The following is a 23359-nucleotide window of genomic DNA, read 5'->3' on the forward strand; positions in this document are numbered from 1 at the left end:
CGATGTTTAGGTCCTACTCACTCACATTTCAAATGTCTGACAAAATGAAAGGCAGGTAAATAAAGTAAAAGATGAAAATATGGCACAATGACCTGCTTTATATCAATCATAATAATAATCAATAATGTACTTTCCTGACCTTTTCATGTTTAACATTTTAGGAACCGAGGAACCCAACAGTAAGCAGAGAACAGCGGCTTCATTGCACAGTAACAGATAAATACCAGATGACTGCATTGAAACGGTAACAGGACTGAGCGCTAAAGGAAAAGAGGGCACAGCTATGTCAAATTGTCTATTTGCCACAAAATGTTACAAAAAAGAAAATATTTGGAAAATGGTCTCAAGTAATGTAAGTATATTTGATTAGAACATGCTTGAACCGGTTTATCCAATCATTTTGGGCATAAGTACGGTAAGTAGCCTAAGTCAAGTAAAGACAAAATAATGTAGGTCTTATAATGATGTACCGTGCATGTTCAAATGTATCCTTGACTTCAGACTATATTAAAAAAATAACCCATTTTAGATCAAGGTGCCCCCTGCCCATTCTTCCTTAGTGGCCACTGTTCTTGTATCCATTATAACTGAACTGGGAGCTCTTGAGTTTCCTTAACCTGGCGTCCTCCTGTCCTGGAGGGAGGGAATAATAAGCACTTTGAGGCGCCAAGCAAGATCAGTCAAAAACCTCCATAAAAATTAAACATTATTAAAAACATAAAGCTACAATGAGTCCAGAAAAACAGACCACATTTCAAGTATTTGAGCAATTTAAAAAGACAACAGATGCATCTTAATAACCTGGTTTAGGGGGTTGTTGTGGTGGGGGCTCAGGTAGTTAAATCAAATGCACCTAAAAGCACTTCAAAAACAGACAAAATATTTGTTTTGCTAAAATATTCTCTGCTCTCTCCTTTTAACATATAAACACACGAGGAAGGAAGAACTGTGAGGAGAAGATGGTGACGTTCACAACCCGCGACCAGCTCACACTGTGAGTCAATCTCATCCACTGGCATCCATGTGGGCTCCACAGACCTGCTCCATGGCCGTTGGCCAAGCAACCAATGGTCTTACGGTAAAAGCAGAGTTGTACTCGTTTAAGAGGTACGAGCGCGCCAGTCACTGCGAGGTGCCGGCCATAACGGTGAAACCAGGACCGCCGCACGCTTCCAGCTTGTGACGTCCAACGTTTATTGAAGGACAGAGAACACGAAAATGCACCAACATTTTCAGACAGCCTAAAACTTCTACCAGGCATGTAGAAGAAGAACGAATGAAACTCTGGTAGAGTCATGCCGTGGTTCATTATATTGAACTCGGGTTCAACTGCTGCTGCTTGGAGAACTGGGCCTGTCACACCACGGCTTGTGTCTGAGGGGCTTCATCTGATGACCTCTGTTCAGGGACCCTGAAAAAGGGGCTTCATCTGATGACCTCTCTGCAGGGACCCTGAAAAAGGGGCTTCATCTGATGACCTCTCTGCAGAGACCCTGAAAAAGGGGCTTCATCTGATGACCTCTCTGCAGGGACCCTGAAAAAGGGGCTTCATCTGATGACCTCTCTGCAGAGACCCTGAAAAAGGGGCTTCATCTGATGACCTCTCTGCAGAGACCCTGAAAAAGGGGCTTCCTCTGATGACCTCTCTGCAGAGACCCTGAAAAAGGGGCTTCATCTGATGACCTCTCTGCAGAGACCCTGAAAAAGGGGCTTCATCTGATGACCTCTCTGCAGGGACCCTGAAAAAGGGGCTTCATCTGATGACCTCTCTGCAGAGACCCTGAAAAAGGGGCTTCATCTGATGACCTCTCTGCAGGGACCCTGAAAAAGGGGCTTCATCTGATGACCTCTCTGCAGGGACCCTGAAAAGGGGGCTTCATCTGATGACCTCTCTGCAGGGACCCTGAAAAAGGGGCTTCATCTGATGACCTCTCTGCAGGGACCCTGAAAAAGGGGCTTCATCTGATGACCTCTCTGCAGAGACCCTGAAAAAGGGCCTTCATCTGATGACCTCTCTGCAGGGACCCTGAAAAAGGGCCTTCATCTGATGACCTCTCTGCAGAGACCCTGAAAAAGGGGCTTCATCTGATGACCTCTCTGCAGGGACCCTGAAAAAGGGGCTTCATCTGATGACCTCTCTGCAGGGACCCTGAAGAAGGGCCTTCATCTGATGACCTCTCTGCAGGGACCCTGAAAAAGGGGCTTCATCTGATGACCTCTCTGCAGGGACCCTGAAAAAGGGGCTTCATCTGATGACCTCACTGCAGAGACCCTGAAAAAGGGGCTTCATCTGATGACCTCTCTGCAGGGACCCTGAAAAAGGGGCTTCATCTGATGACCTCTCTGCAGGGACCCTGAAGAAGGGCCTTCATCTGATGACCTCTCTGCAGGGACCCTGAAAAAGGGGCTTCATCTGATGACCTCTCTGCAGGGACCCTGAAAAGGGGGCTTCATCTGATGACCTCTCTGCAGAGACCCTGAAAAAGGGGCTTCATCTGATGACCTCTCTGCAGAGACCCTGAAAAAGGGCCTTCATCTGATGACCTCTCTGCAGGGACCCTGAAAAAGGGCCTTCATCTGATGACCTCTCTGCAGGGACCCTGAAAAAGGGGCTTCATCTGATGACCTCTCTGCAGAGACCCTGAAAAAGGGGCTTCATCTGATGACCTCTCTGCAGAGACCCTGAAAAAGGGGCTTCATCTGATGACCTCTCTGCAGAGACCCTGAAAAAGGGGCTTCCTCTGATGACCTCTCTGCAGGGAGCCTGAAAAAGGCCTCCAAACATGTGACTGTTCTCCATCCTTAAAATAAAGGTTGTAGCGTTGCAAGCTACGAGTGCGTTGCGACCCTATTGTAGTTTTTAGGCCTCGTTGTACAAGACAACTCCTCACTTCAGGTTCTGCTGTGGGGGGTAGGGGGGGGATGGGGGGTAGTGACAACAGCAAGAACATTGACTCTCTCCTGGTGAAACTCCTCACTGTCAGTTGGTTCCATGTGAATTTTGAGTGCGTTTGTGAGTTTGTATATCGGCTATTGTCTTGGGGGGGAAAAGGGAAAAAAAGGAACTAAAAGCCATTTCCCATTAGGGTGGCTCTGGGCTATTCCAGGGGGTCCTTGGCATGGAAAAGGTTGGGGAAACCCCGGGTCTACTACACCATCCACAGGACATGGGAGGTTAGTTGTGACAGATACCTCGGTACACATGGGAAGGGCTGGGGTCCAGGGAGGTGACAATGACATGGTTGACAGGTGACAATGACATGGGCAATACAATTAAAATAGGAAGAATCGAATAAGGTCCAGACTCAGACCTGCGGCTTTGAAGACACACGGTCGGTACATTGCTCTGGACTACAAGGTAGCAATGCTACCTATAGCGCTTGTTACTGAACATGCAAATCATGGCCTGAGGAAACAACGAAGACCTTAACAGCAGCACCCCCAGCAGAGCAACAGCAGAAACCACAGGGGGGGGGGGGGGGAGTAAAATACTTCCTGCTGTGTGTCTCGGGAGGAACATGCACTAAACATGGTTCCAAATGACAAAATAAATGTTGATAAATGTGGGTTCATGAACAGAACCTCTGCTTCCACACAGAGAGAGAGAGAGATGTATGGAAGGAGGAACAGTGGGGGGGGAATTCTGTGCCGTTGGTCTCCCAAGCTGTCACAAGCTGCTGTCCTGTAGAAGCGGCTCGATGTCCTCCGTGTCGCTGGTGATGGTGACCATGGGGTTGGCGCTCTGAGCGTGTGTGGCGGAGGCGTTGCTGGACTTGCGGGCGGAGCACGCGGTCTTGGTGTCGGCCGAGCGGTGGTGATCTGGGATGAAGCAGGCGACCAGTATGGCACACAGGACACTACAGGCTCCGAACAGGAAGGGAGGACCAGGAATCACTGACTTCTACAGGCAGACAGTGAAGGAGAAGATGTGATTTGTGAACATGTTGAGGATCTAGAAGAGTTCGTCCATAGACCGTCTGTCTCTCTCCTTATGAGACGTCTTGTCTTGACTCGTGTGCGTTCCTGCACTCGCGTGAGTGGAGGAGGTCTACCGCATACTAACTGTAACTACCACTTTATATAAATGCTGCAATATCCACATTGTTTTCATGAATCATCTGACAATGCAAACTGAACACAGAATAAACAACTAAATGCACAGTTTGAAAATGTATAAATTATATATATATATAATGTCTATCAAAATGTGACATAACATTTATGGTTAACCCATTCTGACCGGGCGGGCACCCATTTTGGTGTTGGCATCATGTTATGCTTTAGCTATTGAAAAATAGCAGATCTACAAGCTCATAGCGCGCCACCGAGTGGCGCGCTACGAGCTTGTAGGTCTGCTATTTTTGAAAAATCGAAGAACGACTGACATTTTTTTAGAATCTGATCTCAGGTCAGAATGGGTCAATCAGACCAATGTGTGTCCAGTGGAAACCTCGTATGAATCTGAATCAGAATGGGTTAAGTTTGTTTCCATTCCCCCGTGAGTTTCATGGTAATTTCAACAGCCCTACTAATAAATGACATGGGTGTGTAGCATAGTTATGTAGTCAATTCAGTGTACCTGCAATGCATACGTGTTCTAGCTTTGTGCCGTGCATACTGTGTGTTGTGGGCGTACCGCTATGTTGGGTCGGGTCGGTGTTACAGGCTGTGGTTGGACTGGGTTCAACAGAGTTGGTTCGTTGAGTTCCACATTAAACAGGAAGAAAATGAATCCGTAGAGAGCTGGTCCCAAGCCATTACACAGCCCTCTGATGCCAGTTACCATTCCCTGGACCACACCTGCACACACACACACACACACACACACACACACACACACACACACACACAAACACACACACAGTTAACTTTATGTAATAAATTAGAGAGTAGAAAGTTGGCGGCTGAAAACACACAACAACTGTGTTTTTGTATCAACTGTTTTTAACCAATTTAGGCCATTTAGGCCTACAAGCTCGTAGGGCGCCACTCGGTGGCGCGCTACGAGCTTGCAAATAAAGCTTGCAAATAAAGCACAATTAATTAATTAAAGAAGATTGTGAGAGCTAGACCGACCGACAGAGACAGACAGACAGACAGACAGACAGACAGACAGACACAGACAGACAGACAGACAGACAGACAGACAGTTAGTTACCCTGCTGCTCAGGAGAGGCGCATCGAGAAACCAGAGCAGAGACGGCTGGGAATGTGATGGACGACATGGCCGCTACTGTACCTGCTGCCCACATCATCCTAACACAAAACATACACCATTTAATTTATAGTCATTGTTCTGTTCTACTGTACCTGCTGCCCACATCATCCTAACACAAAACATACACCATTTAATTTATAGTCATTGTTCTGTTCTACTGTACCTGCTGCCCACATCATCCTAACACAAAACATACACCATTTAATTTATAGTCATTGTTCTGTTCTACTGTACCTGCTGCCCACATCATCCTAACACAAAACATACACCATTTAATTTATAGTCATTGTTCTGTTCTACTGTACCTGCTGCCCACATCATCCTAACACAAAACATACACCATTTAATTTATAGTCATTGTTCTGTTCTACTGTACCTGCTGCCCACATCATCCTAACACAAAACATACACCATTTAATTTATAGTCATTGTTCTGTTCTACTGTACCTGCTGCCCACATCATCCGAACACAAAACATACACCATTTAATTTATAGTCATTGTTCTGTTCTACTGTACCTGCTGCCCACATCATCCTAACACAAAACATACACCATTTAATTTATAGTTATTGTTCTGTTCTACTGTACCTGCTGCCCACATCATCCTAACACAAAACATACACCATTTAATTTATAGTTATTGTTCTGTTCTACTGTACCTGCTGCCCACATCATCCTAACACAAAACATACACCATTTAATTTATAGTCATTGTTCTGTTCTACTGTACCTGCTGCCCACATCATCCTAACACAAAACATACACCATTTAATTTATAGTCATTGTTCTGTTCTACTGTACCTGCTGCCCACATCATCCTAACACAAAACATACACCATTTAATTTATAGTCATTGTTCTGTTCTACTGTACCTGCTGCCCACATCATCCCAACACAAAACATACACCATTTAATTTATAGTCATTGTTCAACATTGATCAAGAGCAGATACTGTGTTCGATCATAATATCAATACCAAATGTGTCGGAGGGGGGGGGGGAAAGAATGATAAGGATTTCTTTTCTTCAGAAAGAAATGGTTCTCCCCCAAATGGAACATTCCATGCATTTATTGGTACAATTTGGTAGTCCTACCAGCAGGTGGCACACTAGGACTAGTTCTGCTTGTCCATTTGATTTGCCTTCATCAATGTAGGAGGTGCTATATACCAAATGTTGCACTGAAATATCTGCTGAATACCTCCTCAATTATACTTAAAATAAATACATTTTGACATGGGTCACACAAGCTTGCAGAATGGCTATTAGTAAGTACAGCAAAGAATAAACATAATTACACCTACACCGAACCTTATTCCTAAAGGAAACAAACGTTCAAACAATTTAAACTTTGCGTGTTGGGCGTCAACTCCCCTTCCACAGGAAATGGTCAAGCATTTGACACCGTTCACGATCAACGTACAGTGACGACAACACACACAAGCCCCATGTCCGCCACCCACAGAACTTTAGTGTTCACATGGCGCACACGCGCACACACACACACACACACACACACACACACACACACACACACACACAAAAAGAGACTACTAACCATGGTTCTGATCCAAACCCGTACCAGGCCAGCTGGAAGATCTGGAAGCCAAGACCCAACATAACCGTTTTCTTATTACCTATAGTTCTCATTAGAACACTGAATAACACCGTCTGAGAGAGAGACAGACAGAGGGGGAGAGAGAGAGTCATTATTACGTTTGCATGTAAAGTCTTTACAAAGCTCTTAGTAACTAGTACTACTAGTTTCAAAAAAGCTACTTACTGAATTGTGGTCGCACCACTGAAACTTAAGGAATGTCTTAACTAGTACATCTTTAGAAATGGTGTGAATGGTTATAAGAAACATCTGTGTAGCTACATCTAATCATATAGCAATCCGCGACATAAACAGGAATTAATTGCACCATTATGCTTTAACAGAAAATAGTGTTTCAACACAGTGTCATTTCCTATTGGTGAAATATTAGAAGACTTTGCCCAATTTCACATCTGGTTTTAGAAGTTAGGTAGGGCTAGGAAATCTGGTTTAAGCTTGCATAAACTATTTTTATTTGTTATGCCTGCCAAACACTGATTGTAAAAGTGCACAGTGGAAACTAAAGCTCACACTAAAACAATTCTTATTTACTGTAAATTCTTGCTCCTTTCTAGCTGAGTGCATCTGAACTATTTTTATGTTGTTTTGTTTAAAGCCAAGTTGTGAATTAGAACAGTGTTTGTGGGCTACAACATAGTAATATAATATTGTGGAACTTCTAATATTAACCCATTTAGGCCTGACGTCGAAAAAAAGAAAAAGAAAATCTAAATCATGACAATTTTCTGAAAGATTTGAGGCACTTGTAGATCTGCTATTTTTCAATAGCTAAATTATAACATAATGTATGTAACCACCAAAAGGGGTTCCCGCTCAAAATGGGTTAAATTAAGTCAAAACCATATCAATTAATGTTAGCAAACAGAAATGTCCTCTAATAACTATAACATCTGCGGTGAGTGGATAGACGGTCCTCTCAATCATTTCTTTGCAGATAAAACAGGTTACTGTTAATGTTGTCAGTTTGATACCCTGAAGAAGACCGTTGGATTCTTGTCAATACATATACAGCATCGTGGCCTTTTTCTTATTTTTCCTTGTTTACTGCCTTAGGCCAGCACCTCACCAACACTGGTGTGTTATTTACTGCCTTAGGCCAGCACCTCACCATCACTGGTGTGTTTACTGCCTTAGGCCAGAACCTCACCAACACTGGTGTGTTATTTACTGCCTTAGGCCAGCACCTCACCATCACTGGTGTGTTTACTGCCTTAGGCCAGAACCTCACCAACACTGGTGTGTTTACTGCCTTAGGCCAGAACCTCACCATCACTGGTGTGTTATTTACTGCCTTAGACCAGAACCTCACCAACACTGGTGTGTTATTTACTGCCTTAGACCAGAACCTCACCAACACTGGTGTGTTATTTACTGCCTTAGACCAGAACCTCACCATCACTGGTGTGTTATTTACTGCCTTAGACCAGAACCTCACCATCACTGGTGTGTTATTTACTGCCTTTAGGCCAGAACCTCACCAACACTGGTGTGTTATTTACTGCCTTTAGGCCAGAACCTCACCATCACTGGTGTGTTATTTACTGCCTTTAGGCCAGAACCTCACCAACACTGGTGTGTTATTTACTGCCTTTAGGCCAGAACCTCACCATCACTGGTGTGTTATTTACTGCCTTTAGGCCAGAACCTCACCAACACTGGTGTGTTATTTACTGCCTTTAGGCCAGAACCTCACCATCACTGGTGTGTTATTTACTGCCTTAGGCCAGAACCTCACCATCACTGGTGTGTTATTTACTGCCTTAGGCCAGAACCTCACCATCACTGGTGTGTTATTTACTGCCTTAGGCCAGAACCTCACCAACACTGGTGTGTTTACTGCCTTAGGCCAGCACCTCACCATCACTGGTGTGTTTACTGCCTTAGGCCAGCACCTCACCATCACTGGTGTGTTATTTACTGCCTTAGGCCAGCACCTCACCAACACTGGTGTGTTTACTGCCTTAGGCCAGAACCTCACCATCACTGGTGTGTTTACTGCCTTAGGCCAGCACCTCACCATCACTGGTGTGTTTACTGCCTTAGGCCAGAACCTCACCAACACTGGTGTGTTATTTACTGCCTTAGGCCAGAACCTCACCAACACTGGTGTGTTATTTACTGCCTTAGGCCAGAACCTCACCAACACTGGTGTGTGTGCGCCCATGTTGAGGTTAAAGGAGAATTTCATACTAAAAGGCTTTCTTACCTTTCTTTGTAGTTGTTACGTCCCCACCAAAGAGGTCCAGGTGTTATTTTGTGCAAAAGCTCCTTATTGGCTATTTCCCCAACTATAAGCCCTAAATGAATTGCATTGAATTGAATGGGAATTGAATGGGGCTATGGGGTGTTGTGCTAATTCGCTTATTTCCATCGCTCAAAATTATAATTTCTTTGTATATATCCTCTCTTCATAATGTAAATAATATCCCAAGCGGCACACTTTACTACTTCTTCCGATGGAAATAAGCGAACTAGCATAACACCCCATAGCCCCATTCAATGCAATGAAATTCATTGAGGGCTTATGGTAGGGAAAATAGCCAATAAGGAATTTTTGCACAAAAAAACTAGCATGGAATTCTCCTTTAACCCATTTTGGGCGGGAACCCCATTTGGTGTTAGCATTATGTTACGCTTTAGCTATTGAAAAATAGCAGATCTACAAGCTCGCTAGGTCTGCTATTTTAGAAAAATCGAAGAACGACTGACATTTTTAGAATCTGTTCTCAGGTCAGAATGGGTTAAAAGAACAGTTCATACCTGGGCTATAATTGACAGGATTCCCACCATGGCGATGAAAGCAGCGATAGCAGCGGGTGAGAACTCTATCACCTAGTAAAAAGAAAAAGAATATGTACTGGTGACGTCACTCGTTCATCCGCTGGGTCAGGGAAGAGAATAACATTGCATCATCTTAGAATCGTCTCGTATAAGAATTGTGGTCCAAAAAACAAACAAATTGTCCGGGGGCTATTGTCAGGGAAGTGGCTCTGTATCGTTTACGATAGTCAGTGGCTCATATTTTAATACAGTACGTTTCTAACCGTCAGTTGATGCTTCATATCCATACCAGTCACTCCGTCGTGTACGTTTCTAACCGTCAGTTGATGCTTCATATCCAGACCAGTCACTCCGTCGTGCTCATTGGTTTATTTTTGGAACACAGTTCTTATGTGACGTGATAATAAACACCTCTATTGGAATTCAGAACGGGGGGGAAAGAAACGTGACCTGGGTGTGATGTGTAATGACGTTAGATTTCAGTGCTCTATAGTCTATTTATAGCTTACCTGTCTTAGGTATAAGAAGAAGCTTGAGTATTGCCCAGCCTCAGGTAGGTATGAAAGGAACACTGTGACACAGATGAGGAGAACCGTGGGGTCTTTCCCCACACGACGCAGAGACTATAAACACACAAACACAGCTTTATTCCTCCATCCACCCCCAAGGCAATGACAGGGGAAACACTGAACATACTTTAAACACAGACAACACAGCTTTATTCCTCCATCCACCCCCAAGGCAATGACAGGGGAAACACTGAACATACTTTTCATTTCAAGGGCCTCCAGTTTATGCTCGGACGCAAACTAGATATACGCCTTTGAGAACCATTGGTATTGACCAAATGCACACGGCTGCCATCTCGCCAGCAAGGTGCTAACTACTGTAGTTGCACCTTCTCATAGAAGGCCCATTCATCCAAACAGAGAAGTCCTATCTAATTGTATTAAATAACGTCAAATGTGCTAATTCAAAACAGGTGGTACGCATTGGGCTGTTGAGTGATAGTCAACGAGCACTTCCAAACTCCAGCACTTAAAAGAAAATCATCTGCAAGGAATGTCTTGACAGGGAGTAGCTCATAACATTCCTAAATATGGATTTTAATTAAGCAAACACATTGCGGAGAGATGTACAGCTGCAATTTTGGTGAGTTTGACGTTATTTAACCCATTCTGACCTGAGATCAGATTCATACGAGGTTTCCGCCGGACACACACTGGTCTGATGAACCCATTCTGACCTGAGATCAGATTCTAAAAATGTCAGTCGCTCTTCGATTTTTCGAAAATAGCAGACCTACAAGCTCGTATCGCGCCACTCGGTGGCGCGATATGAGCTTGCAGATCTGCTATTTTTCAATAGCTAAAGCATAACATGATGCCGACACCAAAATGGGTGCCCGTTCAGAATGGGTTAATACAATTAGATAGGACTTTTGTGTTTGGATGAATGGGCCGTCTATGGGAAGTTGCACCTAGTTAGCACATTGCTGGCAAGATGGCAGCCCTGTGCATATGGTCAATAGGGGTTGAAGTCCATATGCATTCACATCAAAAGGAATTCATTTGGGGGGGTTAGTGGTAACAATGAGGTGAGGGATGAAATGTCCTGTAAACTCACAGCAAATGGGTCAGCCTGTTCCCAGGAAGGGAGTCCCCAGGTGGCCAGTCTCATCTTGTCCGGCAGTGACTCGGGGACCACGAAGAACACAAAGGCGATGTCTATTACGGCAATCACCGTGGCAACCAGCACCACCAGGCTGTCACCGTAGTTGGCCGACAGGTACGCCCCGATGGCCGGACTGGTCACCAGGCTGGCCGCAAAGGTAGCGGACACCTGGAATAATAAGTAGAAGGACAATCTTTAAACATATATATATACCGGTGTACGTATATGTAGTAGAGCCCGACATCAGCTCACCTGTTTGTTTGTCTTAGTCATAGTTTAACCCATTTTGACCTGAGATCAGATTCTAAAAATATCTGTTTGAAAATGACAGTTTTCTGAAAAAGCTACGTTTCTATGTCGGTCGTTCTTTGATTTTTCAAAAATAGCAGACCTACAAGCCACCGAGTGGCGCGCTACGAGCTTGTAGGTCTGCTATTTTTAAATAGCTAAACATAACATGATGCTAACACCAAAATGGGTTCCCGCACAAAATGGGTTAAAGTTTGACAGCCAATTGTGATTTAGTCTTAGTCTTTTGAACACACCGTTTAGTCATCTGATTTAGTCTTAGTCTTTTGAACACACCGTTTAGTCATCTGATTTAGTCTTAGTCTTTTGAACACACCATTTAGTCATCTGATTTAGTCTTAGTCTTTTGAACACACCATTTAGTCATCTGGAAATTGTTTAGTCTTAGTCGACTTCTTCTTCTTTTCCCTCCAGGGGTCGCCACAGCCAATCATCTGCCTCCATCTCACCCTGTCGTCTGCCTCCTCTTCTCTCACACCAACTACATGTCCTCTTTCACTACTTCCATAAATCTTCTTTGGATTTCCTCCTCTAGACCTCCTGCCTGGCAGTTACAAGTTACAACCTCATCTTAGTTCTAACCTAGTCGTAGTCCACTAAAATATCAAAAACCTTAGTCTTTTAGTTTTAATTCAAATGAACACTGGATGAAGAGGTGAGTCTTCAGATTATGGCGGACTCAATTGGGAATTGAGTCTGCAGTTCAGCAATGGGGAGTTCGTTCCACAGTTTGGGAGCCAGAAGGGAGAAGAGTCTGGGACGTGTGGAGCGTTATCCCGGATGTTTTAGGGAAGGTTCTGGGCTAAAGGCTAAACAGGGTGAAAGGCTACGGCTAAACAGGGCTAAAGTCTCCATAACATATAATACACCGTTACTAATGACATATTTACCAGTCCATAAGCCGTACTCCTCTCGTGTTCCTCTGTGATATCAGCCACGTAGGCAAAGATGACTGAGAAGGTCACGGCAAAGACCCCTGATACAGCGATCAAAGCGAAATACCACCTATACACACATGAAGAGACACAGGTTAAGTAGATTACTCAGAGACTAATTAACATGTTCATTCTGTTCCTCTTCTTATTGGTACAGTAGCCCATGAAAAGATACAATGCATTTCCTCTACTAAAGTGTTCTATCTAGCCAGCTTTGCAGACGATTGCAACGATTTGCAGACTTGTACTAATGCGTGATATCTGTATATATCAAATTGTTATCTGGAGAATTGATATGGTGTTTTTGTATCGTGATAAAACTTCTGACTCACACCTGAAATACGTCATAGAACCCCACCTTAACACTTAACTTAAATCGGTTACAAGTTACAGAGCCAAAGTGTTGCTTCGTTCGTCGTAATTCATCACAATGTACACATTCAACACAGGCATTGTACTTTTCCAGTGATTTAAAAAAGACAAAGAATGTAAAGAAGGCAATGGGCACTCAATTGATGACTTTCTTGTTCCCGGGAAAAAGTACACTGCCTGTTTTAATCACTAATATGCTGTTCAAAGCAACACTGTGGCTCTGTAATTAATTTGTCTGAACAGTTTTTGCTGTCCGGTGTGCCAAAGGAGGCAGACATGTTTTGGCATGCTTAGCAGTCGTGTCCTTTCCTTTTTGTTTTGACTCCTAACTTTTCCGCTATGCTTCGCATCTGTTCAAGTGATAGTTACATAATACCTACTACTGTACATAAACAGACCGTTTGTTTATTCATTAGTACCTAATGAATGAACCTATATCTGTTTATTCATTAGTACCTAATGAATGAACCTATATCTATGCATTCTATTGCTCCTTTTGCATTGGATTGATGCCACCATCAAGACGATTTCGTTGTACTCGTGTTCAATGACAAAATACAACATCCATCCCGTTTTTCTTCTTTTTCGTTACAACTGGCTGCATCACTGTTACTTTCTATATCAGTCCTTTGTTTCAGAACCAGCCATGACTGAACTGAATCTTCCCTGCAGGATCAATAAAGGTCTATCTGTCCAGATCTATCTATCTTATGACTTGTGGATACGTACAGTACGAGCGGTTTTCTCACTCGCTAGATGGAACACTGTAGTTTTGTTCCTTTCATAGGCTATAATGACCTTAAGAAACAAATGCCAGAGTGGTTTGTAAAGTACAGGTCGTTAGACATTTAAGTTTAACCAATAATGGGCCCTTTTCCCTGCACGGCCTGGGTACTGTAGATCAGCTTAAACACAGGCCTCATTCCTCTACATACTGGGTACTGTAGATCAGCTTAAACACAGGCCTCATTCCTCTAGATACACGTAGCAAACAGGACAGTTTAACCATCACATTATCACTGTTGACACCTGCATTCAACTGGCCCACTGGAAGTCAATGGCAAGACAATGCTATATATGTGGACTAGGACTGACTTGTTTCACTGATTGACTGGTTTAGCCGCTGTCCGACTGATTCTCAGACTATTCAACAGCCTGGCTGCTTCACAGACTGGCCGCGTCACTGCATGGTTAAGCCTGCTTCCTGGAGGCTGATCTTTGCCCCCAGGTCTCTCATATGAGAAGCATGTGACTGAACAGCACACAGCATTATGTTGGCACCACTGTTCACCAGCACAGCTTCATTAGCACCCACTGACTGACTGACTGCCTCACTTTCTGTCTCTCTCTGGTTCATTGACTTAGGCAAGACACAAAGCTGGAAAACAATATCAATGAAATATGTTAACCCATTTAGAACTGAGCACTTTTAAGAACACCTTCTATGTTTTCTGAAAAACTTCAAATTCAAAAGCATCAAAAGCAGCAGATCTACAAGCTCAAATGTTGCAGATATGCTTTTGTGTGACGCTGTAATTGTAGTACGATCAAGTTAGGCCATTCATTTATAAATCAATCACACCAGTGTGAAGTGAGGGGCGCTCTTATCATCATACATCATCTTATTCCGGCCAATCACAATTGGTGTCCTCACTTTTCTGTCCTCAATTGATTGATTGATTGATTGCAGACTTACCCACAAGCGTCTGCAACTGCTATTAAACATTTATTATATCACGCGATGAGAAAACATTGCTGTTCCTTTCCGTTCGGTTTTGTTTTTTGCTTTGAAAAATGCTGTATTAGGGTGTATCTCTGCTGTATTAGGGTGTATCTCTTTGCTGTATTAGGGTGTATCTCTGCTGTATTAGGGTGTATCTCTGCTGTATTAGGGTGTATCTCTGCTGTATTAGGGTGTATCTCTGCTGTATTAGGGTGTATCTCTTTGCTGTATTAGGGTGTATCTGTATTAGGGTGTATCTCTGCTGTATTAGGGTGTATCTGTATTAGGGTGTATCTCTGCTGTATTAGGGTGTATCTCTGCTGTATTAGGGTGTATCTCTGCTGTATTAGGGTGTATCTCTGCTGTATTAGGGTGTATCTGTATTAGGGTGTATCTCTGCTGTATTAGGGTGTATCTGTATTAGGGTGTATCTCTGCTGTATTAGGGTGTATCTGTATTAGGGTGTAAATGCTGTATTAGGGTGTATCTCTGCTGTATTAGGGTGTATCTCTGCTGTATTAGGGTGTATCTCTGCTGTATTAGGGTGTATCTCTGCTAGGGTTGGGTGACGATACGAATACATCGTCAATCGCGAATATACAAATCCAATCGCCGAATATTTTTATAAGGCGATTTTTCGGGACGATTTTTAACCTGTAAAGTGTGCGCAACATGTGAATCAATTTGGTCCAGGAAAGTAGTAACAGCGGCCGGGTGGAAATCCCCTCCTCCCGTTATAATGGTATGGTCCCGACTCCCAGTCCCCGCAGCCGTGATGCTCAGTTGCTCACTGTGAGCCGAGGGAGCCGAGCCGAGGAAGGCTATTGTTACTGTAGCCTACATGTTGTTTACGCTCCGGAGTCCAGACCCATGCAGTTTAATAATATACAGTCACAACAGAATGCACACTGCTGTCTTGTGTCTCATCACAATCCCAATGCGCCACCCGTGAAGTCAAGAAAAAAAAAAAAAACAGGCTGATAGTGTTAGTATAGATGAAGTTCAGTGTGTTGAATCAGTAGCTACACGCTAAGCTAAGCTAACGATCCCCGAGCCTATACTGTATAAGCAACAGGCAGGACTCTGCGCCTTGAGAGCCTGTTTATCAGCAGCAGCATGTGGGCGACCCTCTGAGCCTCCGACGCCGGTGCGGGGAGGCAAGACTTCTCCAGGAGAAGTTACTAGGGCAGGCAGGCTACATGTTTAACACTGTCACCAGCCAGTGGTTGTGATGTTAGCTTAGCTTGCAGCTGCTTGTCCGTTCCAACTACACTTCATCTAAACTTATTTCTTATTTTGTTACCCTGGCTGCGCAGTTTTGCTGCAAAAACAGACGGATCTACAAGCTCTCAACGCGTAGCGAACAGAGCTGCAAAAACAGGCAGGACGCGGCGCCTTGAGAGCTTGTAGATCTGGCTTTTTTGCGACCTGCAGTGAGCTGTTCTCACTTTACTTTAATGACACGAATACATCGTCAATCGCCGATTTTTAGACAGACGATTGGCGATTGAAAAGAATTGGCATATCGCCCAACCTTAATCTCTGCTGTATTAGGGTGTATCTCGAGTCGGCGACACTGCAAATGAGGGTAACCTCAATGTCTTTTGAGAATAAATAAAGGTTTGAATGAATGAATGAATTTTTATTCTCAATTCCAATCTGGCCAATCACTTTTGGCGTCCTTAATTTTCTGTCCTCAATTTTTAACCAATACTTCCATTGCTATGGGGTGCTCAGCCAATCAAATCATCGCTATGGGGTACACACGCGCGCGCACACACACACACAACGCTGGGCATAGGAGGGCCCCTCAAAAACACTACAGAGATAAGAGGTTTCTGCGCGACATCAACGATATCTAAATGACAGATGAAAGGTATAACAACATATAGGCTTTACACACCTAAATGGGAATGGGTTAATATTTAATAATCATGTTGGGTCTCACACACACACACACACGTCTCACCAGGGGCTGAGTCTCATCAGAGGGATGGGTGCGCATGTGAAGAAGACGGTTATGAGGAGGAAGGATTTCCTGCCCCACACATCTGACATCGCACCAATCAGCGGAGCTGACAGGAATGACAGCAGACCCTACGCGCATGCACACACACACACACACACACACACACACACACACACACACACACACACACACACACACACACACACACACACACACACACACACACACACACACACACACACACACACACACACACACACACACACACACACACACACACACACACACACACACACACACACACACACACACACACACACACACACACACACACACAGGGATAACCTCATAAAATATTCTGAATGAATTATCCTTCATTATATCAGACCTTATGTTCAACTTTATCGTTCATTAACATACAAACACAGTTCAACGAGTAGGGGCTGCTTAATTCACATGGATTTAATTTAAAGACGAAATATTCACCATTTGTTTAATTTAAACATTTTAAATGAATTAATAAAACGTAATATAAATGATTTAAATATTACATGTTAATTGTTCCTATAAAACAATACTGTTCTACACTAGCTGTTCTACACGCTGGTTCTATTTTTCAAGGCAACCGGCGGCAGTTCTGCCTACGTGCACGTTAATTAGTTGTGGAAGTGCTTGGTTCAAATCAATGATGGGACGCACGCTGCACCGCCTACCAAAGTGCCAAATCTGCCGATGGGCACCACTAGTGAAGGACTGAAAAGTTAAATGGATTGATTAGGTCCACTCTCTGGGGGTGCATGGCCTTACACGGCCCAGAGTTATCTTCCTGGATAGAAAGACGCCACAAATTAAAATCTATACAGTATTAACCCATTCTGAACGGGCACCCATTTTGGTGTCAGCATCATGTTATGCTTTAGCTATTTAAAAATAGCAGATCTACAAGCTCATATCGCGCCACCGAGTGGCGCGATACGAGCTTGTAGGTCTGCTATTTTTGAAAAATCGAAGAACGACTGACATTTTTAGAATCTGATCTCAGGTCAGAATGGGTTCATCAGACCAGTGTGTGTCCAGTGGAAACCTCGTATGAATCTGATCTCAGGTCAGAATGGGTTAACTTCAAACGCACAGGATAGGTGTTTTTTTTTTTGTATTACAGTTGTATATAGATCCCAGTTAAGTTTAACTTCAGTGTTGAAGGGCTTGGCTTATACAATAAATGAAAAGCTTTGTTTGCTCTGAAACCATGGTTGGAATCAAGGAGAAGAGACCACTTCCAAAAAGATATACTGTACATTCTGTAGAATGACAAATGACTAACTTTATGTCAACTCTGTTCAGCCCGTTGTCTCTCTGCTCCCTGCATTCATGTAGGTCAACATGCACTACACCTCAATTATGCTGTTGGTGTGACCACGGCTTGTGATGATGTGCACTGCAATGTTACATCTATAAATATGACATCAACCTGCGCTTAGCTGTGGATAACAGGCAACATTCCTAAGTGTACACGTTTACAAACAATACCCAAATGCCCATCCCTACACCTTGGTGATTCATGTCTTCGGAAAGATGGAAGTCATCCTTTAGGTCACATATTGTAATAGTTTTCATACTATTCACACAACATCATTAAAGGCTGATCTCAAAGTTCTCGTGATTTAGATAGCAGGTGCCTCACAATTCTTCACGGTGATGCGATTCTAACATTAACAAGGTGTCAATCCATTTAGAATTGAGAGACACGCTTATCCAGAGCAACTTACAAAAGCACAAGATCAGAGTAAGTGGCACGCAGTGTTGTTTTTGGTAGCAAATTTAGATTTTAGTTCAGTCAAATTTTAGTCACCTGGAATGTTTTAGTGTTAGTCTAGGTTTAGTCGACTAAATATCATAAGATTTTAGTCGACTCAATCTACAGTTGATTTAGTCGACTAAAGTGTATTTCGGTGGGCCTTGATGCCATCGTAATGACTGTTTTTACACTTGCTGAAAATAGCCGATCTACAAGCTCACAGCACATCGCGCATCAGCATGCAACCAAGTGTAAAATGACATATACTGGATCTCTTGTCCACTAGTCCCTTCCTAACCTTTTAGTCTAGTTTTTATTTGTTGACGAAATTGTCAGGATATTTAGTCTTGGCTTTAGACATCATAGCTTAGTTTACATTTAGTTTACATTTCGTTTTCGTCAGTGAAAAAAGGTAGTCACCGAATATTTCGTCTTAGTTTTAGTCGACAGATGCAATGCAGGATATTGGTCAGCTGTTCCTTACCTTCACTCCCTGAACCAATCCATTCATCAGAAAGGTGTGACGAGGAAAGGTCTCATGGAGAACCTGGAGGAAGAGAGAGGAGTGAGGAAGATAGGAGATAGTAGAGGAGCAGAGGATAGTAGAAGAGATTGAATTCCCATATTTCATGGGTTGCTTACAAGATAAGTGGTGTAACGAATTACAACGCAAACACACATAAAACAGGGTTTTTATGTCTGTCTCACACACACACACACACACACACACAGTAAAGATGTATGCGTTTTACTGACGGTCAACATGGGGGTGGTCAGCAGCCCCCAGGCGAAGAACTCCAGGAAGATTACAACGACTGCATGACTGACCCTGGCTCTGCTACCTCCAGACTAGAGAGAGAGAGAGAGAGAGAGAGAGAGAGAGAGAGAGAGAGAGAGAGAGAGAGAGAGAGAGACTTTGACTTTTCTAAAAACCCTTTTATTTACAAACTAAAAACCAGTGACACTTCAGTTGTTTTCAAACAGACATTTGAGGTTCAAAACAAACACTTACACAAAAGCCAAACCAAAAAGAAGAGTCTCATCAACAACTGAGCAAATGACATGGTTGAAACACCATCGTTGTACAAAGGTGTCCAAATTCTTCATTCCCTGGTGAAATCTGAAATCAATCCAAATCCTCGCCCTAACCAGTGAGATAAAAACACTGACCAGGTCCTGCGTTGCTTCCCTTTCAATCTGGTTTCTCCTGGTCAAATACCAGGGAGAGGAGAGCTGGGGTAACCTGGCAAAACTCGACCGGGCTCTCTGTGGGTGTGTGTGGGTGTGTGTGTGTGTGTGTGTGTGTGTGTGTGTGTGTGAGTGAGTGAGTGAGTGAGTGAGTGAGTGAGTGAGTGAGTGAGTGAGTGAGTGAGTGAGTGAGTGAGTGAGTGAGAGGTGTTGCAAGAAAGAGGTGGAGAGGAAGGGATGGAGGGAATAAGTAGGAAGAGAGAGGATGACAGGTGCAGAGGGGAGGGGGAGAAGTAATAGAGAGAGAGGGTGAGAGTGAGAGTGAGAGTGAGAGAGAGGACATGGTGGAGAGAACAGGAAGTATAACCACCAACATCATGAATTCATGCATGTGGGTTGTAACTTGTAAGCTGGGAAGTGGAAACCAGTCCATTGTCTCACTCTGGTCATTTCAGTCCATACTTATTATGAGCATGTGACCTCTGGCTCGGATGTTTTCACTGATATGGGTCTGATTTCAGTACAGCAGAAGAGAATAGAGGTTTGTGTTGAATGGAAACTGAAAGCAGAGGTTTGTGTTGAATGGAAACTGAAAGCTGAACAGAAAACAGTCAAACTAGCTGAGTGCCGTCTCTCTCTGTAATGCCACCGTTTTATGTTTGCCTGTTGTAGGCCTATTAATAGTTTAATGACCACACACACATCGTATGATATCAGCCACCTTAGTGGTGCCACATTGTGGCAAACATATTCACTGAAGATTGGAGATCGAGTGTCTACCTACTAGTAGTACCTAATACAATAATAAATAAATACCTGAGAAACGTGCTAATTATTATGTTATATTATTATTTTATTAAATTTAAAAATACTAAATTGGGAGGATGACAGGGTGTTGCATAGCGGTAGATATGATGTTGTGCTGTCTAGTCATTCAGTCAGTCAGTCAGTCAGTCAGTCAGTCAGTCAGTCAGTCAGTCAGTCAGTCAGTCAGTCAACTGTCAAATTATTTGCTTCCGGCTCCTTAACTCCACTTTGAATCAGCAATAATAAAAACTAAAATAAGAATAATAATGGAAGTGATAATTAAACAGTAACAAAGACTATAGCAGCGATAATAAAGAGATTCACAGTACCACTCAGAGTGCACTTAGTTAATCAAGTCAGTTGATAACCATAGCATTACTAGCTGGTTATTAGCTAGCTCTGGGCCATAGCTCTAATCTCTAATGCGTTAAAGCTATCTATGGACCAGAGCTAGTTATTAGCCAGTCATAGATAGATTGTATTATATAACATATATAAGGATGCAATTTGACATAGCTCTGTTTACTCAATGCTGTACCCCCTCTTCCAACTGTATATACTTTCCCCATTTTCAACTGTTTTTATTATAATTTGATACTTGCTTTGGCAACGTAAACGTAGCCAATAAAGCTGCTTTGAATTGATAGCATAGCCATAAGTGTGTTAGGTGAATTCTGAAATAAGGTGCAAATGCAAACATGCAACAATTAGCCAGTCACTCATTCATTCAGTCAGTCTGTCAGTCAACTGTCAAATGACTTGGTTCCGGTTCCATCCTAATAATAGCGGAGATAATAAACAGTAACAAACACTACATTTAATTTCATTAACCAATGAAAGAAAGAATGAGAATACACATACAGTAAGAAAGAGACCTGCTGGTCAGCTGGTCCGTCGCCACATTACGCACAGCAGTTATAGTTAGTTAGTATCAAGTCAACTGATGAACTAGCATTACTACTAGTAATGTACTAGCTGGGTTATTTACTATTAGCCAGTCGTCGATAGAATAGTTAATAGTGTGTAATAGCGGACCAGTGCTGTTAGCCAACACGCACAATAATAATATAAACAAACGGAACACATCCGTATAGTATATAGGCTACTGTTGTGTATGCGGGGCAGGTTAGCATACATTAGCCGTGCGTGCTAATGACTTACAGCTCCACGGACCAACATGATGTCATTGGAGTCTTCCTGGACCATCTCACATCTTTGATTCTTCACGCCGATGTTCACATGAAGTCCATGGTGCTGTGCGCGTGTGTGCGGGCGTGCCGATTCTTCCAGCGTGCTGCGTTGGTTCTATTCCGTCGTGTCGTGTGAGTGAGTGTCGGATGGTGAGTGCTAAAGTTGTTAGCCTGCTGCCTGGGCTTTGGGGATTCTTCTACATTCCTCTGCTGTGATTCGCGTCGACCTGCTGATGATGTGCGTTGAAGTGCCACAGCACACACACACACACAAGGTGCGCGCATTTCGCGATGCAGCGTGGCCCGGCCGACCCTGTGTGTGTGGTGCTAGGGGGTGCGTTCAGATATATATGCGCACCCGGGGAGCGCACTTGTTCTTTTGATTTCTATAATCTATATTAAACCGTTTAATTGTATGTTTTATTTTTTTTGCATAGTAGTATAGGCTACTGTATATATGTGTATATCAATCAATCAACCATAGTTTCGTTCTCATGTATAGGCCTATAGGCCTATATATTGTGTGTGTGTGTGTGTGTGTGTGTGTGTGTGTGTGTGTGTGTGTGTGTGTGTGTGTGTGTGTGTGTGTGTGTGTGTGTGTGCGTGCGTGCGTGCGTGCGTGCGTGCGAGTGTGTGTGTGTGTGTGTGTGTGTGTGTGTGTGTGTGTGTGTGTGTGTGTGTGTGTGTGTGTGTGTGTGTGTGTGTGTGTGTGTGTGTGTGTGTGTGTGTGTGTGTGTGTGTGTGTGTGTGTGTCTTGGAAGCAAAAGGAATGCCCATAGCAGATGTACCCATCATAGGGATGGATGCAGTGGAATTAGGAGTCCTAATTGGCGGAGACCAATATTGGAAAATGGTCACAGGAAAAATGGAGACTGAATGAAGGACTATAGTTGCACTGGAAAGTGTATTTGAATGGCTGGTGCAAGGAGAAGTCACCACGCTAAATATCATAAAGTGTATTTGAATGGCTGGTGCAAGGAGAAGTCACCACGCTAAATATCACAACTGAAGTTGTGCACATTGAAGTGATGCACATCAGCGTCGGAGAGAGAGAGAGTTTGACACCGTGAACCACTCCATACTGGTTAACAAGCTTAAAGCTATTGGTTTTGATAGCACATCAGTGAGCTGGATGCAATCCTACCTGGAGGGGAGAGAACAGATGGTGGAGGTGAACGGAACACTGTCCCCTCCCCTCCCAGTGAGCTGTGGCGTCCCACAAGGAAGCATACTAGGGCCTTTACTGTTCCTAATTTATGTTAACGACATGACTTCAGCTTGTGACTGCAACTTGTTCCTGTTCGCAGATGACTCAGCACTGCTGGTCTCGGACAGGAACAAACTGCAGGTTGAAAAGACCCTCAGCTCTGAACTCGGTAGAATCTGCACCTGGCTCGCTGATAACAAACTATCCTTACACCTGGGAAAAACTGAATCCATCCTCTTCGGATCAAATAGTAAACTCAGCAAGGCAGATGGCTTCTTGGTTAGAGTGGGTGACAATATTATCACACGAAAAGATCAAATTACCTACCTAGGTTCCATCCTGGAGGCCAATCTTTCCGGTGATAAAATGGCCACCAACGTAATCAAAAAAGTCAATCACAGAACAAGATTCCTTTACAGGATCTCCTCACTGGTCAGCAAAAACACCTTGAAGACCTTAACAGGAGCCCTCGTACAAGGTTTCTTTGACTATGCATCCACCTCTTGGTACCACAGCACCTCAAAGGCCCTTAAAACAAGGCTCCAGACCTCCCAAAACAAACTGGTCAGG

At 43.5% G+C, this 23359-nt stretch overlaps 1 protein-coding gene across 1 annotated transcript; it reads right to left on the bottom strand.

Moving 5' to 3' along the window:
- Positions 1-2698: 2698 nt before the first annotated feature.
- Positions 2699-21774, bottom strand: LOC310872132 (hippocampus abundant transcript 1 protein-like). The gene is made up of 12 exons (XM_083783845.1): positions 21554-21774; positions 19154-19246; positions 18882-18944; positions 16600-16727; positions 12491-12605; positions 11244-11459; positions 10127-10240; positions 9597-9668; positions 6777-6889; positions 5159-5256; positions 4637-4800; positions 2699-3901 (listed from the first exon to the last, which is right to left on the bottom strand). The coding sequence occupies exons 1-12, from the start codon at positions 21596-21598 to the stop codon at positions 3668-3670; spliced, it is 1455 nt and encodes a 484-aa protein (XP_083639971.1). The 5' UTR covers positions 21599-21774; the 3' UTR covers positions 2699-3667.
- Positions 21775-23359: the final 1585 nt, after the last annotated feature.

This window comes from Protomyctophum parallelum, assembly GCF_964188405.1.
Source record: "Protomyctophum parallelum genome assembly, chromosome: 15".
NCBI classification, from domain to species: Eukaryota; Metazoa; Chordata; class Actinopteri; order Myctophiformes; family Myctophidae; genus Protomyctophum; species Protomyctophum parallelum.

What these genes read in the sequence shown, in the direction of transcription:
- LOC310872132 (XM_083783845.1), bottom strand. Translation starts at nt 21,598, where the DNA reads ATGGTCCAGGAAGACTCCAATGACATCATGTTGGTCCGTGGAGCT. An exon ending in TCTTCTTATACCTAAGACAG is followed by an intron (nt 9,669 to 10,126) that starts GTAAGCTATAAA and finishes TCTTTTTACTAG; the next exon opens with GTGATAGAGTTCTCACCCGC. An exon ending in GGGTTTGGATCAGAACCATG is followed by an intron (nt 5,257 to 6,776) that starts GTTAGTAGTCTC and finishes GTTTTGTGTTAG; the next exon opens with GATGATGTGGGCAGCAGGTA.